General features: G+C 51.1%; 1 protein-coding gene across 9 annotated transcripts in view; it reads left to right on the top strand.

Moving 5' to 3' along the window:
• Window positions 1–19,037, top strand: part of LOC116943482 (protein diaphanous homolog 2-like) — an 80,732-nt gene extending 61,695 nt beyond the window's left edge. For 4 of the 9 annotated variants that reach the window (XM_076067843.1, XM_076067845.1, XM_076067844.1 and 1 more), the window contains 6 exons: window positions 5,044–5,167; window positions 7,704–7,869; window positions 8,329–8,467; window positions 11,197–11,292; window positions 13,367–13,426; window positions 15,726–19,037. In XM_076067843.1, the coding sequence (XP_075923958.1) occupies window positions 5,044–5,167; window positions 7,704–7,869; window positions 8,329–8,467; window positions 11,197–11,292; window positions 13,367–13,426; window positions 15,726–15,964 (824 nt within the window). In that variant the 3' untranslated portion in view covers window positions 15,965–19,037. The other 5 variants (XM_076067849.1, XM_076067848.1, XM_076067851.1 and 2 more) reach the window with 5 other exon arrangements.
• The last annotated feature ends 2,789 nt before the right edge of the window (window positions 19,038–21,826 follow it).

A 21,826-nucleotide genomic window follows, 5' to 3' on the forward strand; every position in this document is an offset into this window, starting at 1 on the left:
CTGTTAGTTAAAATGCAACAGGTATTGGCCAAAAAACATTCCACTGTAGAAAATGTACCTGTAATATACTCAAATTGAGATTACACGTAAAATCATTGCCCCATACTGGAACAAAAACTCGGCAGGACCCTCCTGATAAAATATTTTGACTTGGTGAGGCTTTCTTGGGTAAATACACATACACATTGTAAAAAAAAAATGTTTTAAAAATTCACATTTCTTCCGTCACCTCTTTCAGCATTTCTGTTCGTAGTGGTAGATGACGCAGAGCGATCGTGTGATGTAGCAGCTCCGTGTGTCCTGGGTTCATCCTCATTTCTATGATGAGACACATCTGTACGATCAATGAGTGCGTGCCACCTGCTGTGACAGAGTTCAGAGGCTCGGTCATTCACGAGAAGAAAAAAATACATCTTTACTGAAAAGAGTGCAAAGAAGCGTGGAGCGATGCACGCTTGGAATTAACGCTCCGAGACAGAAATAGGAAGACATGGATAAGAAAACATGAGCAGGTTCGATTTTGATTTAAAACTGTCGTGACTGCAGGAATTCATGTTCTCTGGTTCTTTCGGTAAAGTCACGTCGACAGAAAACAACAAAATTAAGTCAAATGTAAATAAAAAAATTTAAATAAAATAATACCAAATGAACCAAATAATATAAGCAGGTTCTTTTTTATTTCATAATAAAGGTTTTTGGGGTTAGATCGCGTTATTTATAAATGTGTTGTAACCCTCCACCACCCGACACGGCCAATCAGCAAAAAAAATAAAGTGTCACGTTGACAAAAGACAATTAGTTCACTACTTTAGCCCACCGGTGTGTTGAAGAGTGAATCCTCGCCATTTACAGTTTGAATACGACGTTTCGCTGGTAATTACATCCAGCATCATCGGGCAATTCGCCAGAATGGTAAAGCCCTCACTTGCTCCCGGTCTTAAATAGAGCAGCAGGGTGATATCATTTAACTCATTTCAGGTGCAGTAATTATATCATCGATTGGTAATCAGTCAATGGTTATGATTAGTAATGAGTTGTAGATTAGTAATTAGTTGTAATGTGTGTTATTGTGATTATATGCTACATTTGTAATCCGTTAATTAGTATGTGTTTCCCCTATAAGGAATTGTAATATGTATTATTTAATAATACGCTTCCAAGCCGCACTAAGCCTATAGCTATCAGAACGATTAAAGTTATTTCTGTTTCTCTCAATTTCAATGGATTCTCTAATTAGTCTTTGCCAGTAATAATTAGTTTTACACAACACTTCAACGTTATCAAAATCAATTGAGTGTCCTTGTTGACAAGCATGTTCTGCCACTGTGGACAGTTGTGTTTGAGATAATTTAATATTTCTTTGGTGTTCTTTTAGTCTTATGCTGATGTTACATCCCGTCTGTCCAATATAGCATTTACCTAAATTTACCTAAATTATCTGTTGATAATTTAGGTAATTCGTCTTTAGTGCAAGATACTTGTTTTTTAAATTTTGTGTACTGTACCAAATCTTACTGTAATGTTTTGCTTTTGCAAAACACGGGCTAATTTGTCAGTTACTCCTGAGATATATGGAATTTTAATTGTTTTAAGAATCTGATCACTTTCAGCAGTGTTGCTTTGCGATCGTGATTTGGCATTCAGTGCTCTGTTAATTTGAGTATTATTGTAGCCATTCTGTCGTAATGCTTCTTTAACGTGTTTGATCTCTCTCACTAGACTTTCACCATCTGACACTGTTTTAGCTCGATGTATGAGCGTCTTGATAAGAGAGGATTTCTGAGCTGGATGATGATGCGAATCTGCATTCAGATAGGCATCAGTGTGCGTTTGCTTTCTGTAAACGCTGTGTGTTATTTTACCGTTTAGGCCATGTCCAAATCTAGGAACGGGAGTGTGTTATTCACCTCCATTTCCATGGTGAACTGGATGGCCGGGTTTTGTGTATTGAGATGATTTAGAAAATCATTAAGTGTATCTTTACCATGTGGCCAGACAACCAAAGTGTCATCCACATATCTAAACCAAAAATATGGTTTTAGTGTGCTCGAGGCAAGTGCTCTTATTTCAAAGTTTTCCATGTACAGATTTGCTATAGCAGGAGATCAAGGAGAGCCCATTGCTGCTCCTTCCTTTTGTTTAAAGAAATCCCCTCTCCATAAGAAGTAAGTGTTATTTAAACAATGGTCAGCAAGTTTCGGAATATCTTTTGGTAAACCTGTATTCTTTACTAGTGTATCAAGTAATTTAAGCGATTCGTTCACTGGAACCTTAGTGAATAGAGAAATCACATCAAAACTTACCAGAATATCATTAGGATTAAGTTTAATATCTTTAATCACATTCACAAGATGTTCTGAATTTCTTATGAATGAAGATGTCCTACCGATGTAGGGCTGTATTTGTTTAGTTATATATTTTGCTAATTTATAAGTGGCAGAGCCAATTGTACTGACTATGGGTTGTAATGGGATGCTTATTTTATGAATCTTTGGTAGCCCATACAGTCTAGGTGGTTTTGAGGCCCTTGGCTTAATTTGGTGTTGCTCATTCTTAGGGATTTATTAATTTGCAATTATTGCAGTAGTCTTACGTTCTAAAGTATTAGTTAGATCTCGTTTAATTTTAATGTAGGTACTTTCCTCTCGTAAATTTCTAATTTTATTATCATAATCGGCTCGTGACATCACTACAGTAGTGCGGCCTTTATCAGCTGCCAGGATTTGGATATCTTTATTTACACGGAGCTCTCTTAAGGCTTTTGCTTCGTTGGAGCTAATATTTACTTTTGGAACTTTGCTATTCTCAATTATTTTGGCAACCTCGTGTCTAGTCATCTCTGCCTCATTATGTGGAAGGAGTCTTACTGCTGATTCTACCTCAGCAATTATCTCATCCACTGGAATTGTGCTTGGGGTAATGGCAAAGTTAAGGCCTTTAGAAACAAGGTAAGGCCCACTGAGCTATGTAGCTATTTTTCAGAAGCCACCTTGTTATCACAAATGATAGCTCAACAAAGTGGCTCATCTTGTGGAAATGTATATTAGCCAAATACTATAAACGCACGTTGATTCTAAATGTGGAGAGAAAAAACAGAGGACCCGGAGGAAAATCCATGCGACCACGGGGAGAGAGATAATGGCCAATGGTCCAGACAAATGTGGGAGTGGCAGCCAGAGAAGGGAATGCACCTCATGCAGAGATGGAGTGATGACATCAGCTTGTTCGCAGGAGCGTGGTAGATTTCTACAATCCAGGGCCATAAGAGATGTTGATGGCTTGGGGTGAGATCTTCAATCAGCATAGATTGAGAATGGCTGATGATGCTGATATTGAACTTACCTTGGTTTCGTTGACACACGTGTTATTTTCTGGGCCCACAGATGGCCACACAACCAACCTAACTATTCACTTCGTCCCCAGATACTATCAGCAAACCCCAACTTTTACGAACAAAAGAACTTTTTGTGGGTTATTGAATTATTCCAGTACAACCCTACCCCCGCTTGTTATACAGCCTCGCTACACGTCCACACGTTTGAAAAATTGGATGGAATTTATTCGGGAAGTCGACGGAAATTCTATCAACAAACAATCGTAGGCGAACTGCCGCATTTATCTATTTTTATCAATTTATCTATTGTTTGATGCATTACTCTTTTTTTGTGATCACAAGGGCGTTACACCCAGTTGCTTATTCATAGCAAAGCCATTGTCTGCGCTGACTTTAAACGCCTCCACCCATCTTCCCCCCCCCCCATCACCTCGGCCACAGTGGAGGGGCTCCCCGGTCCTCTTTTCATTGTGCCGGATCAGCCGGTTCTGTTCAGGATTTCCGGAGTCGTTGTCCCAGACTTCCCCTTGCACGTCAGCAGAACATCGCCACGTTCCGTCCCCGGCCACGGTCGTTGGCCACTTAACAGTGAGGGCCCCCCACGGTGCAGCACGGCCGCGGCGTCGACGATCGGTCGGGGCCCCCTGCCTGGCTCTCTCCTCCGCGTGCCGTTGTCGTTGCCAGATGCATCGTCCCGTCGCGGGGGTCGTGAGAGATGGCGGTAGCTTGGGGGAATCCGTGCAGCAATGGATTGATCAAGGCTGATGACGCAGGTGCCCTTTATTGTTTGGGTCGCAAAGGCAGTCTTGACAAATCGGCCGTTGTCCACGTTGGGCCCAGCGTCGTCGTTTCTGGTATCGCATCGCGGATGTATTTGTTTGAATCAAACTGCAACGAAGTCGGGTGGTAGTAGTGGCTGCGCTGCATGTTGCCAGCAATGCAGTGCTATGGAGGCAGCAGTGAGAATTGGTGGGATCATCCACAGATGTTGTGAAACTCCCTTCCCGTGGGAGTCGAGGAGGTGTGCCGTACCTTGGCTCGCCAGGGAAAGGCAATACAGCAAAGTGCGGTTTAATCTCCATCTGTTTCCATCTGTACGGCGGGGATAGTGCTTTTCCCGTTGCGTGCGAGGATTTTCTCTGAGTGCCCCGGTTGTTTCCTCCCACATGTATAATAAACACTTATTACTTAGCATAAAAATCTTAAAATAAACAAAAAATGCAGGACCCACCTGAAAAAGAGTCATTGGACTCAGTGTGGCTCTTCTGGATATACAAGCAAAAAATTGTTATTATAATAAGAGCACCAAATGTGTTGTACCATCATCATCATCGTCATCAGCCATTATCAATCCGCTGCCGGATGAATTCCTCCCCAAGCCATCGCCATCTCTAACAGTCTTCAGGTGTAACAATCTGTGCATCTCCCTTCAAGTGACCTTGTTTAATCCACACACGAGGAGGCTCGCTTTCCTACGTGCCCTCAATCCACCGCCTCCTCACTCTGTGTGGGTCATGGGCATGGTCTGGCCCGTGCTTCACCGCGCTGGCTAAACCGTTTAAACGTTACGGAAATTTGACGTCTTGCATTTTGTAGGAATCGCACGCGGCGAGTTTCTCGCGCACCGCGGATCGTTCTCGGTTTTGGTGACGCTCGTTGGGTTCGCCCCGTGCTGAAGCGGCCCTCCCTCTGTCCACCTTGTGCTGCAGTGGCGGCCGAGAACCTGCAGAAGAGCCTCAAGCAGATGGAGAAGCAGGTGCAGCAACTGGAGGGAGACCTCAGGGCCTTCTCCACCACCGACGACGACACCGACAAGTTTGTCGAGAAGATGACCATATCCTTGGTGGCGGAGAAAGCGTGGTGGGAAAAACGGCGGTCGATGATATCGACTGGGTTTGTTCGGGTCGGTCACGCAGAAAATATTACCGTAGCAGCTCCAGGGCTTTGGGCGACTACTCGTCACGTGCTGCCAACCGCAGTTTACCGGCGACCCGTAAAACATTTTCACCGATAAATTAAGCCCCAATGAGACTCGTGCGTTCAAATCCCCGGCACGCCACATCCAGTCCACCGCTCGCTGTGGCCTTGGATGTTGGTCAAGTGCCACAGACTCCAGCCTCCGGCAACCGGTAAAAAAAATTCCGTGAGAAATTAAGCCCTTGGTTACGAGAAAAGACGACATTACTTTTTGTTAACAGATTTTTAAAATACCTGGCAGCATCTTAAGGAGAGCGAGAGAAATAAAATAGACTTCCCAACGACCGACCTCGCTTCCCACAATGCACACCGCGGCTCCCATTCGAACACAAGGTGACGCCACCAAGGAGGCCAAGGACGCGACCGCGCTCACCTTGGCCGGAGAACAAACCCGGGGGGGGGGGGGGGGGGGGCCGCTGGGAGTGGAGGCACTGGGGAATGACACAATCCTCAGTCCTGATTCCCACCCCCTCCGACCTGCACACCCCCTGCCCCCGGCCATCCCCGTGGCCCCAGCGAGAGAGGCACAGCAGCCAGAAGCTGTGGCGTCAGGATAGGCTTCCTGGCGTCTTCCTTCCTTTGGTCCAGGAAGTCAGGCGCACAAACGTGCGCCCCCCCCCGCCCCCGCCCGCCCGCCTTGGGAGCGGCGGCGTTGATTCATTCAGCTCGAGTCACCGTCGCGTGTCGCATTCCGACGCGGTGCCCCATGCGCTATTATTATCATCGCGATCAGCAGCACGACGAGTAGCAGCAGCACGAGTAACAGCAGCAGCTATGGACTAGCCGCTGCCAGATAAAGGCCTTTCCCCCCCCCCCCAATGCTGTCGCTATTCCTCCGCCGTGCTGTGGTGGTTGTAATCTGGGACTTGTTTCCCCCCCTTTGACTGTCATTCACCAGTCTCAACCACCGGTCATCTATCTTAGACGTCTCTTGCCCAATCCCACGCACTTCTTAGAGTCAATATTATTTATCTACATATTGCGCTGTTCGCCTGTGAATCCACACGTTCCGATATGTGACCTTCAGTGTAACGCACACGCGCACATCATTCCGCGCTTATTTTCACACTGCTTCCACTCTCATCGTCAATTTCCATTTCTCTGAAATGTAATAGGAGTTGTACTCGAATTGTAACGCGCACCGCACACGGCACACAGTATTCACTCGCGCTCGGAGAGAGAGCTCTCGGAGAGAGAGCGAGCGACCGAGAAGCACGAGGAGTAAACTCAGACGAGCGGGAACGGCAGCAGCCACGCGGCGAGCCGATGCCACAACGGTTGCCCGAAGCTCTGCGGTCCTCTATATATGAAGGCTTTTTTCAGCCAATTAATGAGTGTTTACATGCGGAAGGAAACCGGAGGACGGAACAAAATCCACACGTGCGAGGGGTGGGGGGGGGGCAACGCTCGATTCCAAGCAGATGAAAGCAGGTGGAGATGGGTCCACATTTTGCTCTACCGCATTCTCTTGGCAAAGCAGGTCATGGCACCTCCTCAACACCCATCGGAAGGGGATTTCACCACATTTGCGTGATCCACAGGCGACTGCGTAGTTAATTACGGGTTCCACTTTTAACTGTACTCGTGCTATTTGCGCTTTTAAAAATAAACACTCGGGGGAGTGGGGGTGGGGGGGAAGAAGAAAAAACTCTACGGAAATATTTTAGCAAATATAACAAGCGGTGGACAAGAGCATTAAATAGTCGTTACGTATCTGTGTGTTGCGTGGTTCATCACTGGGGACGTTGGGCATCGCTTATCGGGCACGGGCAGGAATTTGCTGTTAGCGTTCCTCCTCCCAGCTAATCGCTGCATCGGTCCCGGCCACGCGATCGCGGACCGCCGCTCCCACAGAAGTGGGGTCAAGATGCCCCCGATCCCCCACCCCCACCGCGTGCCCTCCCAACAGGATGGCCCCAGCACCCACGCCGGCCTCAGCTGGCTCGCCCTTGTTTTTGGAATAATCTCAACGAAGCAACGCGAGGCATTTTTTTACAAGGGCAATCATTTGCATCACAACAACAACAGCAACAGCTAGCCGCCATTCGCCACTAAGTGTCGGTGATGTCACCGCAGCGCTTGTGCCTTGCGAGGTCCATTCTGGGGCCACAAAGATAAAGATGAGTGACCTGTTTCAGAGCTTCGCAGATTTTCCTTTAGTTTTTTTCTGGCATATGTTTGATGTGATCCATGGCCATGAGAGATAGCGGTTTGTCTTGAGTCAGCGACCCGTAACATTTACCTGCCCAGGAACACCGCATCGGAAATCCCTCTGTCTGTGGCCGTGGCTACTTGCCACGTACAACCTACTGCAGTCCAGCAGCAAGCGGGGAAATATTCGTCGGTCTCATCGGGCGAGCGTTTGCGTTCCTTGACCGGCGCTCGCGATGCACGGCTTTGCGCGCGCCTCGCGCGAGACGTACGACATGCTGGCGCTCATGCATGAGAGCATGCAAAAGCAGTTCCTCGGCCTGGGGGAGTACTTCGTCTTTGACCCCAAGAAGGTGGCGGCCGAGGAATTCTTCGGGGACGTTAGCAGCTTCCGCACCATGTTCCTGGTGAGTGCCATCACCACCCCCCTCACCACCCCCACCGGATGTGGGCAGGGCACGTCACAGCTAGGAGGGACGCTGGCATGATGCACATTTTGACGGAACGGCCATAACTCATCTCACTTGGTCCGTCTTAACGCGCAGCTGGTTTTTGCGAGTCGTACGCAGCTGTCCAGGATATTCAGTGCCAGTCGGTTTTGTCCGGATCAGCAACCCGTCAAATATTTCTGAACCCAGCACACCCACAATGCAGTTGTACGCCTCTCACTATGGGCCGCGGCCACTGCTCATCACGTGCCGCATACTCCCGTCTACCAGCGACCGGGGGGGGGGGAGAAAAACTCCGTGAGAAATGAAGCTCCCACCGCTGCCGATGACCTCGTCGTTTATTTGTTTCCCCCCCTCTCTTCCCTTCGTCGTCGTCCCTCCTCCCTCCTCGTGCCGTCCGCCTTGCGTGCTCATCAGCAAGCCGTGAAGGAGAACGTGAAGCGCCGGGAGACGGAGGAGAAAATGCGGCGAGCCAAGCTGGCCAAGGAGCGCGCCGAGCGCGACAAGCAGGAGAAGCAGCAGCGCAGGAAGCACCTGGCCGACATCAACCGCGCAGGTTAGGCCGACATCAACCGCGCAGGTTAGCCCGACCCGGCTGCGCCGCGCCAACGTCAGCCGGAGCGGGGAGGAGGGTGCCTAGCGTGGCCGGCTGCGGCAAAGCGCGGCGGTATCGCACGCGGGGCAACTGGCTCTCACGACCCGACCGCGTGTGGTCGTCACGACGTGGCGGTACTACGACGTGGCGGTACTACGATGCGTCGTGCGACATCGGGTCCACGAGGTAGCCGCATCGTTGCGATTGGCAAAATGCCGTGACTGCCGTGGTTCCCGTTCAGATGTATTTATTCATTCTGCCAACACGTTTATAAATAACAATCGCTCAAGACCATCCTTTTTTTAAACTCTGCCTTCTTCTGTTGGTGTCTTTGTCTCTAAATTAAAGATGCACACCAGACTTACATGAAGACTAACAGACTGGCACAGAGGCGTAAATACTTGCACAGAGATGCACATACTCACCGAAAGACCAATACTCACGCAGTGACCCTTAGACTCGGGTCTCTCTCGATCTATTAAATAAATATGCACACGGTTTCTGAACCGCTGCGCCTGCCTGGTCGCTTTGAGCCGCTTTGCGTGCCGCTCAGATGCCCGGGGCACTGTGAGGGCAGGTGTGACCAGTAGCACATGCAGATCTAATGAGTTGATAAGCTCACAAACAAAACCTGCGAGTTTGTAAACCAACAACTAAAATAGAACCCAGTGTTGTCGTCTTGTTTCAAATTTCCCGCCCAGAGGTTGTAGTCGTTGTTGTTGAGACGACTCCACTCGCCCCGTGAAACTTCATATCTGCCACCTGTCAACTGCCAGAGCAGCTGTATGCTAATCGATGCAGGCCGTCCCGCTTTGATGGCACGCCCCGAGCACAATGGAGCGTCGTCGCCACCGTTGTGGGTTGGACGACTCTTCTCCTCGTTTAATCACGGCTCAGGGTAATTGTCTGTGCTCGTGTTTGTTTTGATCGGTAAGCCGAACCCCCGCCCAGCTGCGAGCGACAACTCCAATTCACGATTCCAATAATCGTTCTGTGTCTCGGGGCAAGGGGGGTGGTGGGTGCAGATTCAATGAACCGGAACGTGCAGTGTGTGCGACAGTACTGCTCTCCGAACGCACGCTATGAACGTATAAGTGTCCATATCTCTCTATCTCTTTCTCTCCCCTCGCCTCTCTATTGGCGTAGCTGCCTAATGTGATGTTTGCGGTTCAAGTTCCCTCCAACCCCGCTCCAGCCTTGTGGTGTCGTCTTCTTTGCAGCGTACAGACACCCACGTCCTTCAAAGTGTCGAGCAGCAGCTTCATCCTTCTAACTCTCTTCCCTTCTTCCCCATCATTGACCCGAAGAGCTTCCCTCACCAAAGCCTCCCGCCCTGACAGATTGCCCAATCCACATCTCCTGCACTCTCTGAAATGTTCCAAGTCAGACTTACCTCCTCCTCCCTTAAATCTTCCAACAGCACTGGACAATGTCTTGAGTTGCATTTTACGTATAGTTCCTTGTCTGTTTACATCTCGGTGCAATACTCGCCCTATATCTGTTTAATGTTTCTGTAACTTAATTATGTAAGTACGCTCTAATCAGTATAATTGTCATCTGCACGAGCCAACTTGCGCAACAGGGAAATTATGATTTCGCGTCAATTAATGTTGATGCATTATTTTCTGTTACACGCGTAGCACTGTTGTCTTTGCTCTGATTTCTACCTGCATTATCGCTTCACTTTTCTTTGCATCTGTCATTTTGTGACGCAGATAACGTGCAAATGAGACTCTTCATAAAAACATATGGTGAATGATGATAAAAACCCATCATAACAGAATAACAGTGCAGACCTAAGTTTAGCTCTGCACTGTTAAGGCCCTAAGTTTAAGACAATCCCCAAAATTGTATTTTCAAAAACCACACAGCCTCTGTGCATTCTACAAAAAACCATCACTAGTTCCCGAAGAAGTACATTGTGATCCTCTTGCCTTTAACCTTTCCCGTGAGCTGCTTGCAAGCCGGTCTCTTGAGGGCTTGCCTCGATGGACAAAAAAACTCAACTCTTGATTTAAAGCTTTCGTGACTGCAGGGATTCATATTCTTGGTTCTTTCGGTAAAGTCACGTAGAAGGGAAACAATAAAATAATAAAAATAGAAAATAAAATTCCCACGATGTGAGAATATTTTTTTTATTATTTTATTGTTTCCCTTTCTACGTGACTTTACCGAAAGAACCAAGAATATAAACTCAACTTGCTGCAATCGGAGCTCTCTCCGCCCGACCCTGCACCGACAGCTCCTCTCGTTGCCTCTCTCTTTCAGTCCCAGTTCACATTCTCTCCACTCGCGCCCACGGATGCTGCGCCCGCGTGCGCCAGAGTTTCAAGCCTTGTCATAGAACAACAAACACAATCAACCTGCAGCAGTTTCACTCGAGCACAAATAACAAACTCAATAGCTAAATTGTACCGGGTCTTCTTTAGTCGTGTCGGTGACTGCTGCTTACAGACAGCACTGACAAATAACGCTCTGGGATTTAGCTGCAGGTTTGTTTTCACGTTGCGGTTTGTTTTTGTCCGAGTAATAGCCTCGCGCGTTTGCTTTCGCAGGCGGTGGAACGCGAGCTTACAAACGAGGAAACGGCTGTGTTGAGCTGCGTGTGTGTGCGTGCACATGCGGTGCGTGCATGTATGTTCGTGTGTGTGGGGATCTGGTGGCTGCGGTCACGTGTGTGGGCCCGGCAGAAGGGGATGAGACGGGCGTCATGGACTCGCTGCTCGAAGCCCTGCAGTCGGGCGCGGCCTTCAGGGAGCGCAGGAAACGAACGCCCAGAGCCACAGGTAAACGCACGCGCGCGCGCACTGACGCACACGCTCACCTGACTCCTGTATGTGTGCACGCTCGCTTGTACGCACACATGCTCACCTGCTCACCTGCTCACACACACACTCACCTGTGTGCATAACACAAGACACACATATTGCAGTGTGCACATGCACACACTGAGCTGTGTGCACAGTCACTTATACACACACTCCTGCCCAATCACTTGTGTGCACGCACATTGCAGGCACAGGCATTTGCACGTCTACACGCCTGGTGTTTGCGGTGCTTGTTCACATACGCTGTGAGACTCGAGGCGATGTCTTCACTCGGCCCACCGCAGGGTGTCCGGTTACGAGTCGGGGATATAACGACGTGACGCTTGCACGAACCCAAAAACGTACAATTCTCCTCCTTGTCCGGGGCATCCGAAATGCATCTGCTAAAAAATCCGGGCTTGTGACCACGTCCTCATCTCAAGCGGGATAGATTGTTGTGTATGCGGTATAATAAAAACATTTTGGTGGTAGAGGAGGGGGAGGGGGTTCAGTGGTGTGAACCTGGCAAACCCGAGTTCAGTTCCTGGCCATGGCTAACATCAGTGGTGAGTGATGTCCTTTCACCAACCTGTCCTCACCTGCGTGGTGGGACGACCCCCTCCCGCCCGCGATCAGCGTAGCGTCGGCGACCTTCACCTTGTCGGACATTGATCCGGCATGGGATTGGTTGACAAAGCCACGTAAATACATTTTCTGCTCTCCCAATACATTTCCCAAAGGTGCTTGTCTTGCATAAACAGCGCCTATTGATGGTGTGACCGTCAACCGCATCAGAACATCAGCAGGCTGACGTGCACATCTCTTTCACGAATGTAGAATTGAAGATAAGCCGCAGTGGTGCGACTGTGGCCAGGCAACCCACACTAAAGACGGACACAGTGAACCACCGTAGTTTGTGCTCCTTCAATGGAGCAACAGCAAAACTAGACGAACTCCCGCTTGAAGCCCTCTCGTCGTGGCCAGCAGACCTCGATCTTGGCACCGAGCTCCTGAACCCTTTGCCGCCATGCGGAAGAATAGAATTCAGTTTTAAAACACACCACTCATTGGAAACCAAAAGATATCCAGTGGACTCTCGATTATTCGCGCTAATGATGGGGAGGACGGCCGCGGATAAATGCAAATCGCGGATAATCCATAAATATCCATTTTCCGCGGAGATTTATGCCGAAAACCACGCGTATCGGTATAATTTATTTCTAGATTTGAAGCTTTCGTGACTGCAAGGATCCATACTCTTTGGTTCTATTTGGTAAAGTCACGTAGGTAAAAAATTGAGTTTGTTAATGAATAAAACCAAAATTTTGAGTTGTTTCATAAATTAAAACTCACAAAATAAATGATCGGATAAATCACTCGAAATGAAGCACAACTGGCGATTTCGATTGCTACTCTTTCGATTTAATGATCGACCGACCAATCGATGCGTGTGCTCAGTGATAACACTTTCCTCCTCCCACGCAGGAGACTCGGTGGCCCACTGCTGTAGAGGCAATTAACGTGGATTTCCGATTAACACACGCATATTTGTTCGGATTAAGCACATGACATTTCGAAGATAAAAAAAATTATTATTATTTTGGGCTTAAGCGAAATCCTTGAGTTATTAATTCGTGTCAAAATCTCGGGAGCACGGTTAATCCGCAAATCGTACAAACCGCACGCGGATAATCGAGAGTCTCCTGTATATGAAATAGGTGAAATTTTAGGCAACGGTCCTTCCTCATAGCACAACAAGGAGAGAAGAGCCATTGCTCAAAATGTCACCTGTTACTTGATCTTTTAAAGCCACAGAATTATTGATGAATGTGAGTTTTTGTTGTTGTTGTTAATTGCACTTGTGCGCAACTGCCAATGCAGCGGCAGCACCAATTGACTCGTTAATTGCGAACCAGTGTTTTGTGTAAACATCTATTTTGTTTTCACAGGAGGGGGGGGGGAGGGGGGGAGACATTGTAAAGTTTTCAGCGACGAATGTCCACGTGCGTGTCCGTGATTTTCCTATGCTTGTGTTTTTATTGTGTTTTAACAGAGGAGTGTGTGAACCTGCCTGGCCAGGCCCGGCGATCCATCGATAGGTTTGGAACACTCGGTAAAAACAAAAAAACAATGCAATGGGAGTCCCCTCCGCCATGTGTCTGTGCTCGAGGAGATGGCTCGCTCTTGGGAGGTCCGGCTTGCCCGCAGCTTTTCCGCCGTCTCCCTTTGCGCTCGTCCTGCGACTCGAGCCGCATGATTTTTTTTTAAACTTACCAACTACGCTTTATTTCCCTCCCCCCCCCCCCCCCCCCCCCCAATATTTATCTCTTTTCCACTGAACAACTGAGCCACGCCGGAACCGTGCCAAGCCAGCACTGCAGGACCCGAGCCGTGCCGCTGTAATTACGCACGGTTTGACGGGTTGCGACGCATTCCGCACCTCGGATTAACTCGGTTGGCTACGTGCGGTGAAAAGGAAGTTGAACATACTGATAGACGACGCGGTGAAGCTGTGTACGTCGTCGCACGCAACGAACGCGTCAAAGAGGCCCGACCCAGGCCCTGCCTGCCACCGAGCCAGATTCACAGATTCAGGTGTCTTCCGAGGCCAGCGAATACCGCGGTTTGGTTCTGGCTCGGCACGGAAAATAGCCAGTGGAAATCCACCCTGACCGTGCCCCCCCCCCCCCCTCCGTGTTGGCTCGGCTCAGATGCTCCAGTGGAAAAGGGGTATTATAAGAAACTCTGGAAACGCTAATCTGGGCATTGAATCCTGCTTCTTTGTGACAGGGCTTCTGGATTTCGATGCTGCTGCTGCTGCTCGCACTAACCCTAACCACTTGAGCCCACGCTACCGATTCAAGCGGTCGTCTGCAGATCAGTTTTTGAACTCTTCTACGGCATAACCCATTTTCAGAGGAACAAACGAAGCATCCACCTTTGGTGTCTGCCAAACATCTTATGAGACCACGTGATGATCTTTGAAAATTGACATGATCCAGTTAAAAAAGGTTTAAAATGTCCTGCAGACTTACCGCTTAAAGCGATAGCATTGTTGGAAATCTGATGGTCGCTGTTTGGAAATGGAAATCTGTGAGTTTGATTTTAACATTCCCCCCCCCCAAGCCCCCTCCCCCCACGTCACTGCGTGACCGGAACAACGTGACCCGGAAATGGCTTTTGGTTTTCTGCGCCGCCGTGGGCTCTTTTAATGAATCGACGCTCGGCGGTTTATTTTATTATTCCTGACAAATCATTTGTGTGCGTTGTGTGCTCGGTCTGATGGGTCCATGTCACTCGTCCCAGGTGCCCATTCCTGCCACTCGCTGCCTATCGACGTCTGGTAAATCCACCCCTACCCGGCGCTTGGTTTGGTTGACCATTTTGAACGTTCGCTTGGTTTCTGTCCGTTTGCTCTAGCCGAGTGCTTTTGCCGTGTCGCGCATGCCTTCGCGAGAATGATTCCGCGTCGGAAAACAAACGTGTAACATTGCTATTTGCGTTGCGCTTTCATGATTTGCCGTGTGCACGGCTCGTTTTGATCGCTCTTCGTTGCCGCCAGCTGCTGCCGCTGCTGCCTCTCCGTGTTGGATTCTCTGTGCGATTGCATTGTGCATTGTGGCCATGCGTTTGTGAGTCATTTTTTTTTTCCGTTTGGAGTGATCCGTTAGCACCAGAGGCGTTTTCGGTTGCAAGACACCCGCACGTCGCGAGCAACGCAGGTTATTCCACCGAGCGTCGTTCATGCCGCTGTCCATGGCGGAGCGGTCGATGTGTCGCTCGCTCCGATCTCCGTCCCACTCTCAGTGGCCGAGCGGTCGGTGTCTCCCTCGCTCCGATCTCCGTCCTGCTCTCAGTGGCCGAGCGGTCGATCTTCTGCATCTGCGCTCCTCAGCTTCACCAGGCCGCACTAAGCATTGTGATGACGTACAGTCGGTCACACAGCGCCCACGGTCTGCGTGCCGTGGGGCGGCCATCATCTAGCAGCAGCTTAACGGCAGGGCACCGCCGTACGTGTGGGCGCTGCAGCGTTGAGCTAGGATATCCGTTTATTTAAATTATCCCATCATTCGACTGATTGTCGGTGTGAATACTCCACTAATGTAATCGAATAATTCAAGATAGAACAAAAGTCTCACCTGTATTGCCCCGTGTGCCGCTGGATGGGAAATTGGTGGGCGGGGCTTGCTGACATTGATGGCATCATGGACTTGTAAGGGGGTTTCCCGGTTTACAAGTGGCCTGAGTGATGGGCCTAAAACAAGGATTCGATTGGAACGTTCGGTCGATCCGCCGACCTGACGGACGAATCGTCCCATCTTCCCTGTGACGCGGCAAACGAACTCGTGGGACCGTGCGTGTGTGTGTGTGCGCGTGCCTGTGTGTGTGTGTGTGCATTAATCCGTGCGCAGAGAGCAAGCGTGCCCCGCTGGAACGCTCGCGCTCGCGACACAACGTCACCATGGCCGCAGCAGCCTCCTCCTCACGACCCCACGCGGCCAAAGAGCTCAACTTCGACGAGCCGGGGAACAACGGCGTCACGGAGGAGCGGAGGAAGGCGCCGGGCGGGCGACCGAGGGGGCACGGCGGAGGCGGTGGCGCGGAGGACAGGGACGCGGATGCCCTCATGGCTCGGCTGAGAGCGTTGTGACCGCCGCGTGGCAGCACGCCGCCGTGTATTTATACCCATCTCCGACATCGTCATATATCGGCCACGGTCAATCCACTGCTGGATGAAGGACTCCGCAATCCTGCCGCCGTCTCTCGCGGTCCTGCGGCGCGACGGTCCGCCGAGCGGCCGCACACGAAACGACCTCGTGACGGTGCGGCCTACGCCGTGGATCTCCTCTCGGGCCTGTCCCCTCCCTTGACCGTAACCGCTCCCCCATTATTAAATTTGCTACCGCCGCCGCTCTCACCCTGCCACCCACCGCCACCGCCGTTGGTTTTCCAGGCCGAGCACGGCACCACGACGGGCCACGGCGTCGGCGCCCTCCTCCAGCCCGCCGCCACCGCCGCCGGCAAATCGGCCGTCAGCACTTCTGTTTACGCGCGTGCACCTGCCCAAGCGGAGTGTTTCCGATCGCTCGGCGTCGTCAGAGCAAGTGTTTTGCGCCGCTGTAAAAATCAAAACGACTGATTTTAAACGTCGTCACTTCTGCATCAGCAATAATCACTCGTGTCGCGTGCGAGTCTTACTAAACAATCAACTTGAACGAGCAGCGAGCGGTTACTACGCGTGGCTATTTTTTTTTCCGTCGTATTTTTGGTGCTTCTAGAATTCCGCTGTCAAGCGTGTCGGACTCGCCAGCGGGGAACGCGTCACCTCTGCTCCGCCTGCGATGAGCGAATCGAATCCCCGGGGGGTCGTCTTGCCCAAGACAAAAAGCGTGTTCGCCGCAGAGAGGCGCGCGCGCGTTTAACGCTACCTGAATCGGCCCCTTTCGGGGACGAACCCGACGCAGCCGCGCTTCTTGCGGGAGACCGACCGCTGAAACTGCCTGCATTTGCGTTTTATACGTTTGTCTATAAATACCCGCGCAGTATTACACGGAGTAGAGTGTGCGTGCGTGCGTGCGTGCGGCCCAGCAAGACGCGCTCGCGCACGACCCACGTGTGTAGCATCGCCGTTCGTCGCAAACGCCACGGGACAGCCACCGCTATAGACACGTGTGTACGTTCACTAATTATAATCGTCCTTCACTGGAGGGCCAATTAACGCACGCGATCGAACGATGTGGTGGATTAGTATCGGGATATATAAGATATATAAATAGAATTTGTTCTTTTTTAATCGTTCATTGTTAAGTTTATTCACTAGGGCTATATACCGAGTATGTGACACGTAGTGATGCATAGTTGTAAATACGTCCTAGACATGAGTGCCGATTGTACAGCAGCAGAGGGTGTGCAGAGCAGAGCTGGGGAAAGTCTGGGCCAGCCTCTTTTTCCACTGGCCACAGCCGACCCAGGACGGGGCCGTCACGGTAAGGGGTGGTTTTCCACTGGCTATTCGCTGCTGAGCCGAGCCGAGCCAAAATCAAACCGTGATACTGTGGTTGTCACAAGACATCTGAATCTGGCTCTTGAGCCTGACGGGACCAGGAGTGGAAGTTCTCACGCGTTCAGTGTCTGCGACATCAGCGCCGCCGCGAGGACACGGCGTCGCGCGGCGCCTACGCGCGTCCCCACTCCGGTGCTTGTGACGTCAGCGTGCACGGCTCGGTTTCTGCAGTGGAAAAACGGCCACCGGGGCTTCGTGACCCGAACCGGGCTGCCCGCGGCACGGCTCGGATGTGCAGTGGAAAATGTAGGCAAAGAGTTACCTGTGGCTCTGGCATCGTAAAACGTCACCTGCTGTGAGGCTGCTGGCCAAGAGAAGGCGGGCGTGTGGTGTACGTGGGGTTGACCTGTCCAGCGAAATAAGCTCTTGCTGAAATCCCGATAAGCTAGCGTCCCTTTTTGCCTGGAAACCGGTTTTGCGACAAACGAAAATCACGTGTGTGTGCTGAATGCAGGCAGACGTTTTCCTAAGAGTGTAAAGGGTTACTATATTATTATTTTAGCTACTGCTAAGTTTTGAGTCGCGGTATATTTGGCGCTGACATGAGCGTGCAGTGGCATGCGCTTACGCGTGATGTGATGGCATCTGCAATGTTTATTTGACATCAGCACCTTTTGATAATAATAATAATAACAACCCTCCACGGACATTAACGTGTCTGTGCATATACTCACATTCATGGGCAGAGGCGGGGGCGATTTTTTGGGGCGGGTTTACATCGCCATTTCAGCTGCCTAACCGGGAGATCGAATCGAAGCGGCGACCTCTGGGATTGCAGCTCCTCCCCGGTGTTGCTCGGCATGACACCACAGCCGCAACCAATCTCCCCTCTCCCATCGCCTTGACTTGCGATGCTATAACCACGTGGGTGGGTGTGTGCGCGCTGCGCTACGAACCCGGCGACCCGAGTTCGATCCCCGCTCAAGGCCAACACCGGTGACGATTATCTGAACCGGTCCTGGGCCTCCCCTAGGTCGACTCGGCCTCAAATGAGTACCTAGTGCGGTGTGTAAACATCGCCACTCGGGAGACAAAGGCTGCCGGGCGTGGTGTTGGCCACCCACCCCCTCGTGTGCTGCGCCGACCTTCATAGGTGCTTGCGAACGGCACTTACCCCAAAAGTCTGTTCAGGCTACACGGGGAGTCTTTGTATTTGTGTGCGTGCGTGCCCACACCACCTCAACCTTGCCCCGTGTCACGATCTCGGCGTGAACAGACACCGCTAAGGTCATGGCGACACCACCCTGTCTCAAGGTGACCCCCCCCGTCTTGCGTCCACGTGGCTGACGAGCCACCGACGATGCATGCCAGCTGTGGTTGACTTTTAGAGATGCTATCTGTTGCGTTTGCCCGAGCTCTTTACACTACTAACATCCACCACCTTCCGCCATGCATGGGGTATTATCCGGGCCGAACTGTTGTGAAAACAAAGACTGTTGTCGCTACAGGGCTCGGCGAGCCCGCGCCTCGCAGATTGCCGGCAATGGACCTGGCGGTCACTCGCACGAACACGGAGAGGCCGGCAAGGGGGTCGTGGTGGACATTTGGTGAAGCCAGGCCCCAGGGACCGATGTGAATAAATCTATGCAGTGGCTGTGTGTTAGATCTGTCTACCACGGATGTATTTTTTTGTGATGGGAGTAAAGTGACTGAAAAAATATACGTGGCAGGAGTTTTGAGTTGTTTTTTTTTTGCCTAATGTGGTGAGATGTCATTTTGCCTTTTTCACGCGAGTGCGGTTATTCGATATTTTAAAATAGCACAGCTGTGTGAGATTTAAAAAAAAATCCGGAGAGTCGCCCGGAGTGGAAAACGTTGATTCTTGAACAGCATGATGTCGAGTTTTTACGGGTTTGAGCCTATGGTCGATCATGATGGGGTTCGAAGTGTCTTCTTGTGCGAGTGTGGGTTTGAGCATGGGATCTAGCATGGAATCAGAATGTGTTTTTTTTTTATTTCTCTCCATTCCCGTTGTACATCATCACCTTTATACGCACACGCCCGTGGTTACCACATTTGGGCACGGCACACCCACTTGACATTTATCAGAATTTCGGCCTCCAGAGTTAATGGAATCACGCTGTCAATTTACAGCGCCCCGTGCAAGAAGAGGCACGGCTGGCTCGTGGCTCTTAGTGAGTCTATTTAATCTCGTGGTAGAAATCAAAAGATACTCGACTCTTCCAATGCATCTACGATATCCGCATCATCGCGAGCAACAAAGGAGGTGTGCATATTAACCACGACATTCGGGAGGGGGGGGGGACCATTCGAGAGTAATAGGCAGAGATCGAGGAAAGTGTTGAACCCGGAGCAGAGCAAGGACGGAGTAGACAACTTGCGGATGGGGAAAGGGGAGTTCCAGACCGTAAGGGCAGCAGCGGAGAAGGAGCGACCTTTTACTGAGCAACACACTGCTGCGAGTAGTGAGAGGAGAGTTGGTGGGAGTTGAAAGTGGAGATGGAGGGGACTGTAGTGTGATGAGAGGGGCGAGGTAGCAGATCACGTGGGAGGAGTCGTGAGACGGAGGCTCCAGTGCTTTAAACGCCGGCATTCAGAAGACGTTCGCGCACAATTCCTCAAACTCCAGTCCTGGCGACCCACCACGACGTCTTTCCGCGTTTACCAATTTCGTCCCGCTTTTGAAACAAATTAACCCCATTCCACGCTGCACGCGCCCGATGATTGTTAAACGTCCCACGTGCCACGTTAAGCAATTAACGCGAGCCGCGTTAATGGAGAGCCAATTAAGATTGCGACCTCGGTGTCCGCGTGTCTACTGCACGTGTCCCGTGTGTGAACGTGTTCCACGTGACCCAGTGTCAATCGCTTAGCCCGTCACGTGGGACGCGTTTAACAATCATCGGGCGCGTGCAGCGCGCAACAAGTTGATTTGAACTTGAATGCGGAGGTGTAAATTAGTGAACGCGGAAAGACGGAGCGTGGCCCTGGGCCGCGAGGACTGGAGTTTAGGGAGCTGTGCACGAGCGTATTCTGAATGCCTCCGTCTCACCACTCCTCCCACGTGCTCTGCTACCTCGCCCCTCTCATCCCACTACAGTCCCCTCCACGCACTCTCCTACATCTCGAATCTCACATACCACCTAACTCTCCTCTCACTACTCTCTAGCAGTAAGTGTTGCTCAGTGGGAGGTCGCTCCTTCTCCCGCTGCTGCCCTTACTCACCTATAAAAGACCACGTGTCGTATTCTGCACGTGGATGAGGTGGATTGCGGGAACCCGGGGCAACTCATCGTATGCCCCCCCTCCCCCATCGTATTCCCCCCCCCTCCAACCGTATGCCCCCCCCCCCCCGACGTCTTCAAACTAAACCAGAAGTATTACGTCTGACACCGTGACGTCGACGCGGGGGGGGGGGGGGCAAGCGAAAGGCCCGGGGCAGTCGCCCCGCTTGGCCGTGTGCCCCAGGAGACGACGGCGTCCTCTGCCCGTGGTGTTGTGTGCGCTTCTCAGCCCCATTCATTCATCACAACGCCGACGAGAGCTCACAGAGACACACGCGCGCGCGCACACATTTATTGTTATTATTATTCAACGGGCATGCCCCGATCGGAATTACGTGCGAGATAAATACTCGACGAGAATATTTACATCCAGGGCGGTTCGAGCGGTAACGCGCATGCACACTGTTGATTGTCCTTGCATATACACTGCACATTTTGTAAACTATAGCTGCTCTATATAATATCGTAATGTCCAGACATCAAACCACACTGCTGCTTTAACAGTTCAAGCCCTCCCCGTGTCGCGTTGGCTGTGGGTGGCTGTTTGACCCCAGCGGCTCTCAAGGTGCAGAGTGCGCAGGCGGTGCAACTGCACCGTGGCCCAGGCGCCAAGCTAAAAAAGGGGGTTGGGGGGCGATTTGAATTGGACGTGGGAATGAAACGAGAAGAAAAAAATAGTTTTAAAGAACTATCGGCTGATATTTCGGTCTTAGGGCACCAACCACACTACGCCACTGATTTGAACATACTTCACCACGCTGAGCAGCGCGCAGATTTGGTGAAGTCTTGGGGAGTGACACTGGGCATTCATTACCGGTTCAGATATCGCTCGCCACTGATGTTGGCCGTGGCCGGGAATCGAACTCGGCTTCTTGGTTTCACATAGCGGAGTGCGCTAACCACTGCGCCACTGCCCTCTACACCCCCCCCTCCACAATCGCCCATGCCACCACGTGGTCTCGGTGGCCGTTCCACGCGGGTTCTGTGCGGACAGCACTCGGCAATGAGAGGCCGAGGGTGACAGTCGCCGTGCTCGCGACACTATCGAAGAACATCGGCGCCGACTGGGGACCCACCAACCCGCCCAAGCGCCGCATCGGACGGGCGACGCGCGAAGGGAACGCCCCAGAAGCTACAAAGTTCACGGAGTCACCGCGTCGCCCAGCAAGCCTCGGACAAACACCGGGGAGCGGAGGGGTGGGGG

The sequence above is a fragment of the Petromyzon marinus genome, chromosome 18, assembly GCF_048934315.1.
Source record: "Petromyzon marinus isolate PM22_M1 ecotype Great Lakes invasive population chromosome 18, UKy_Petmar_22M1.pri1.0, whole genome shotgun sequence".
NCBI classification, from domain to species: domain Eukaryota; kingdom Metazoa; phylum Chordata; class Hyperoartia; order Petromyzontiformes; family Petromyzontidae; genus Petromyzon; species Petromyzon marinus.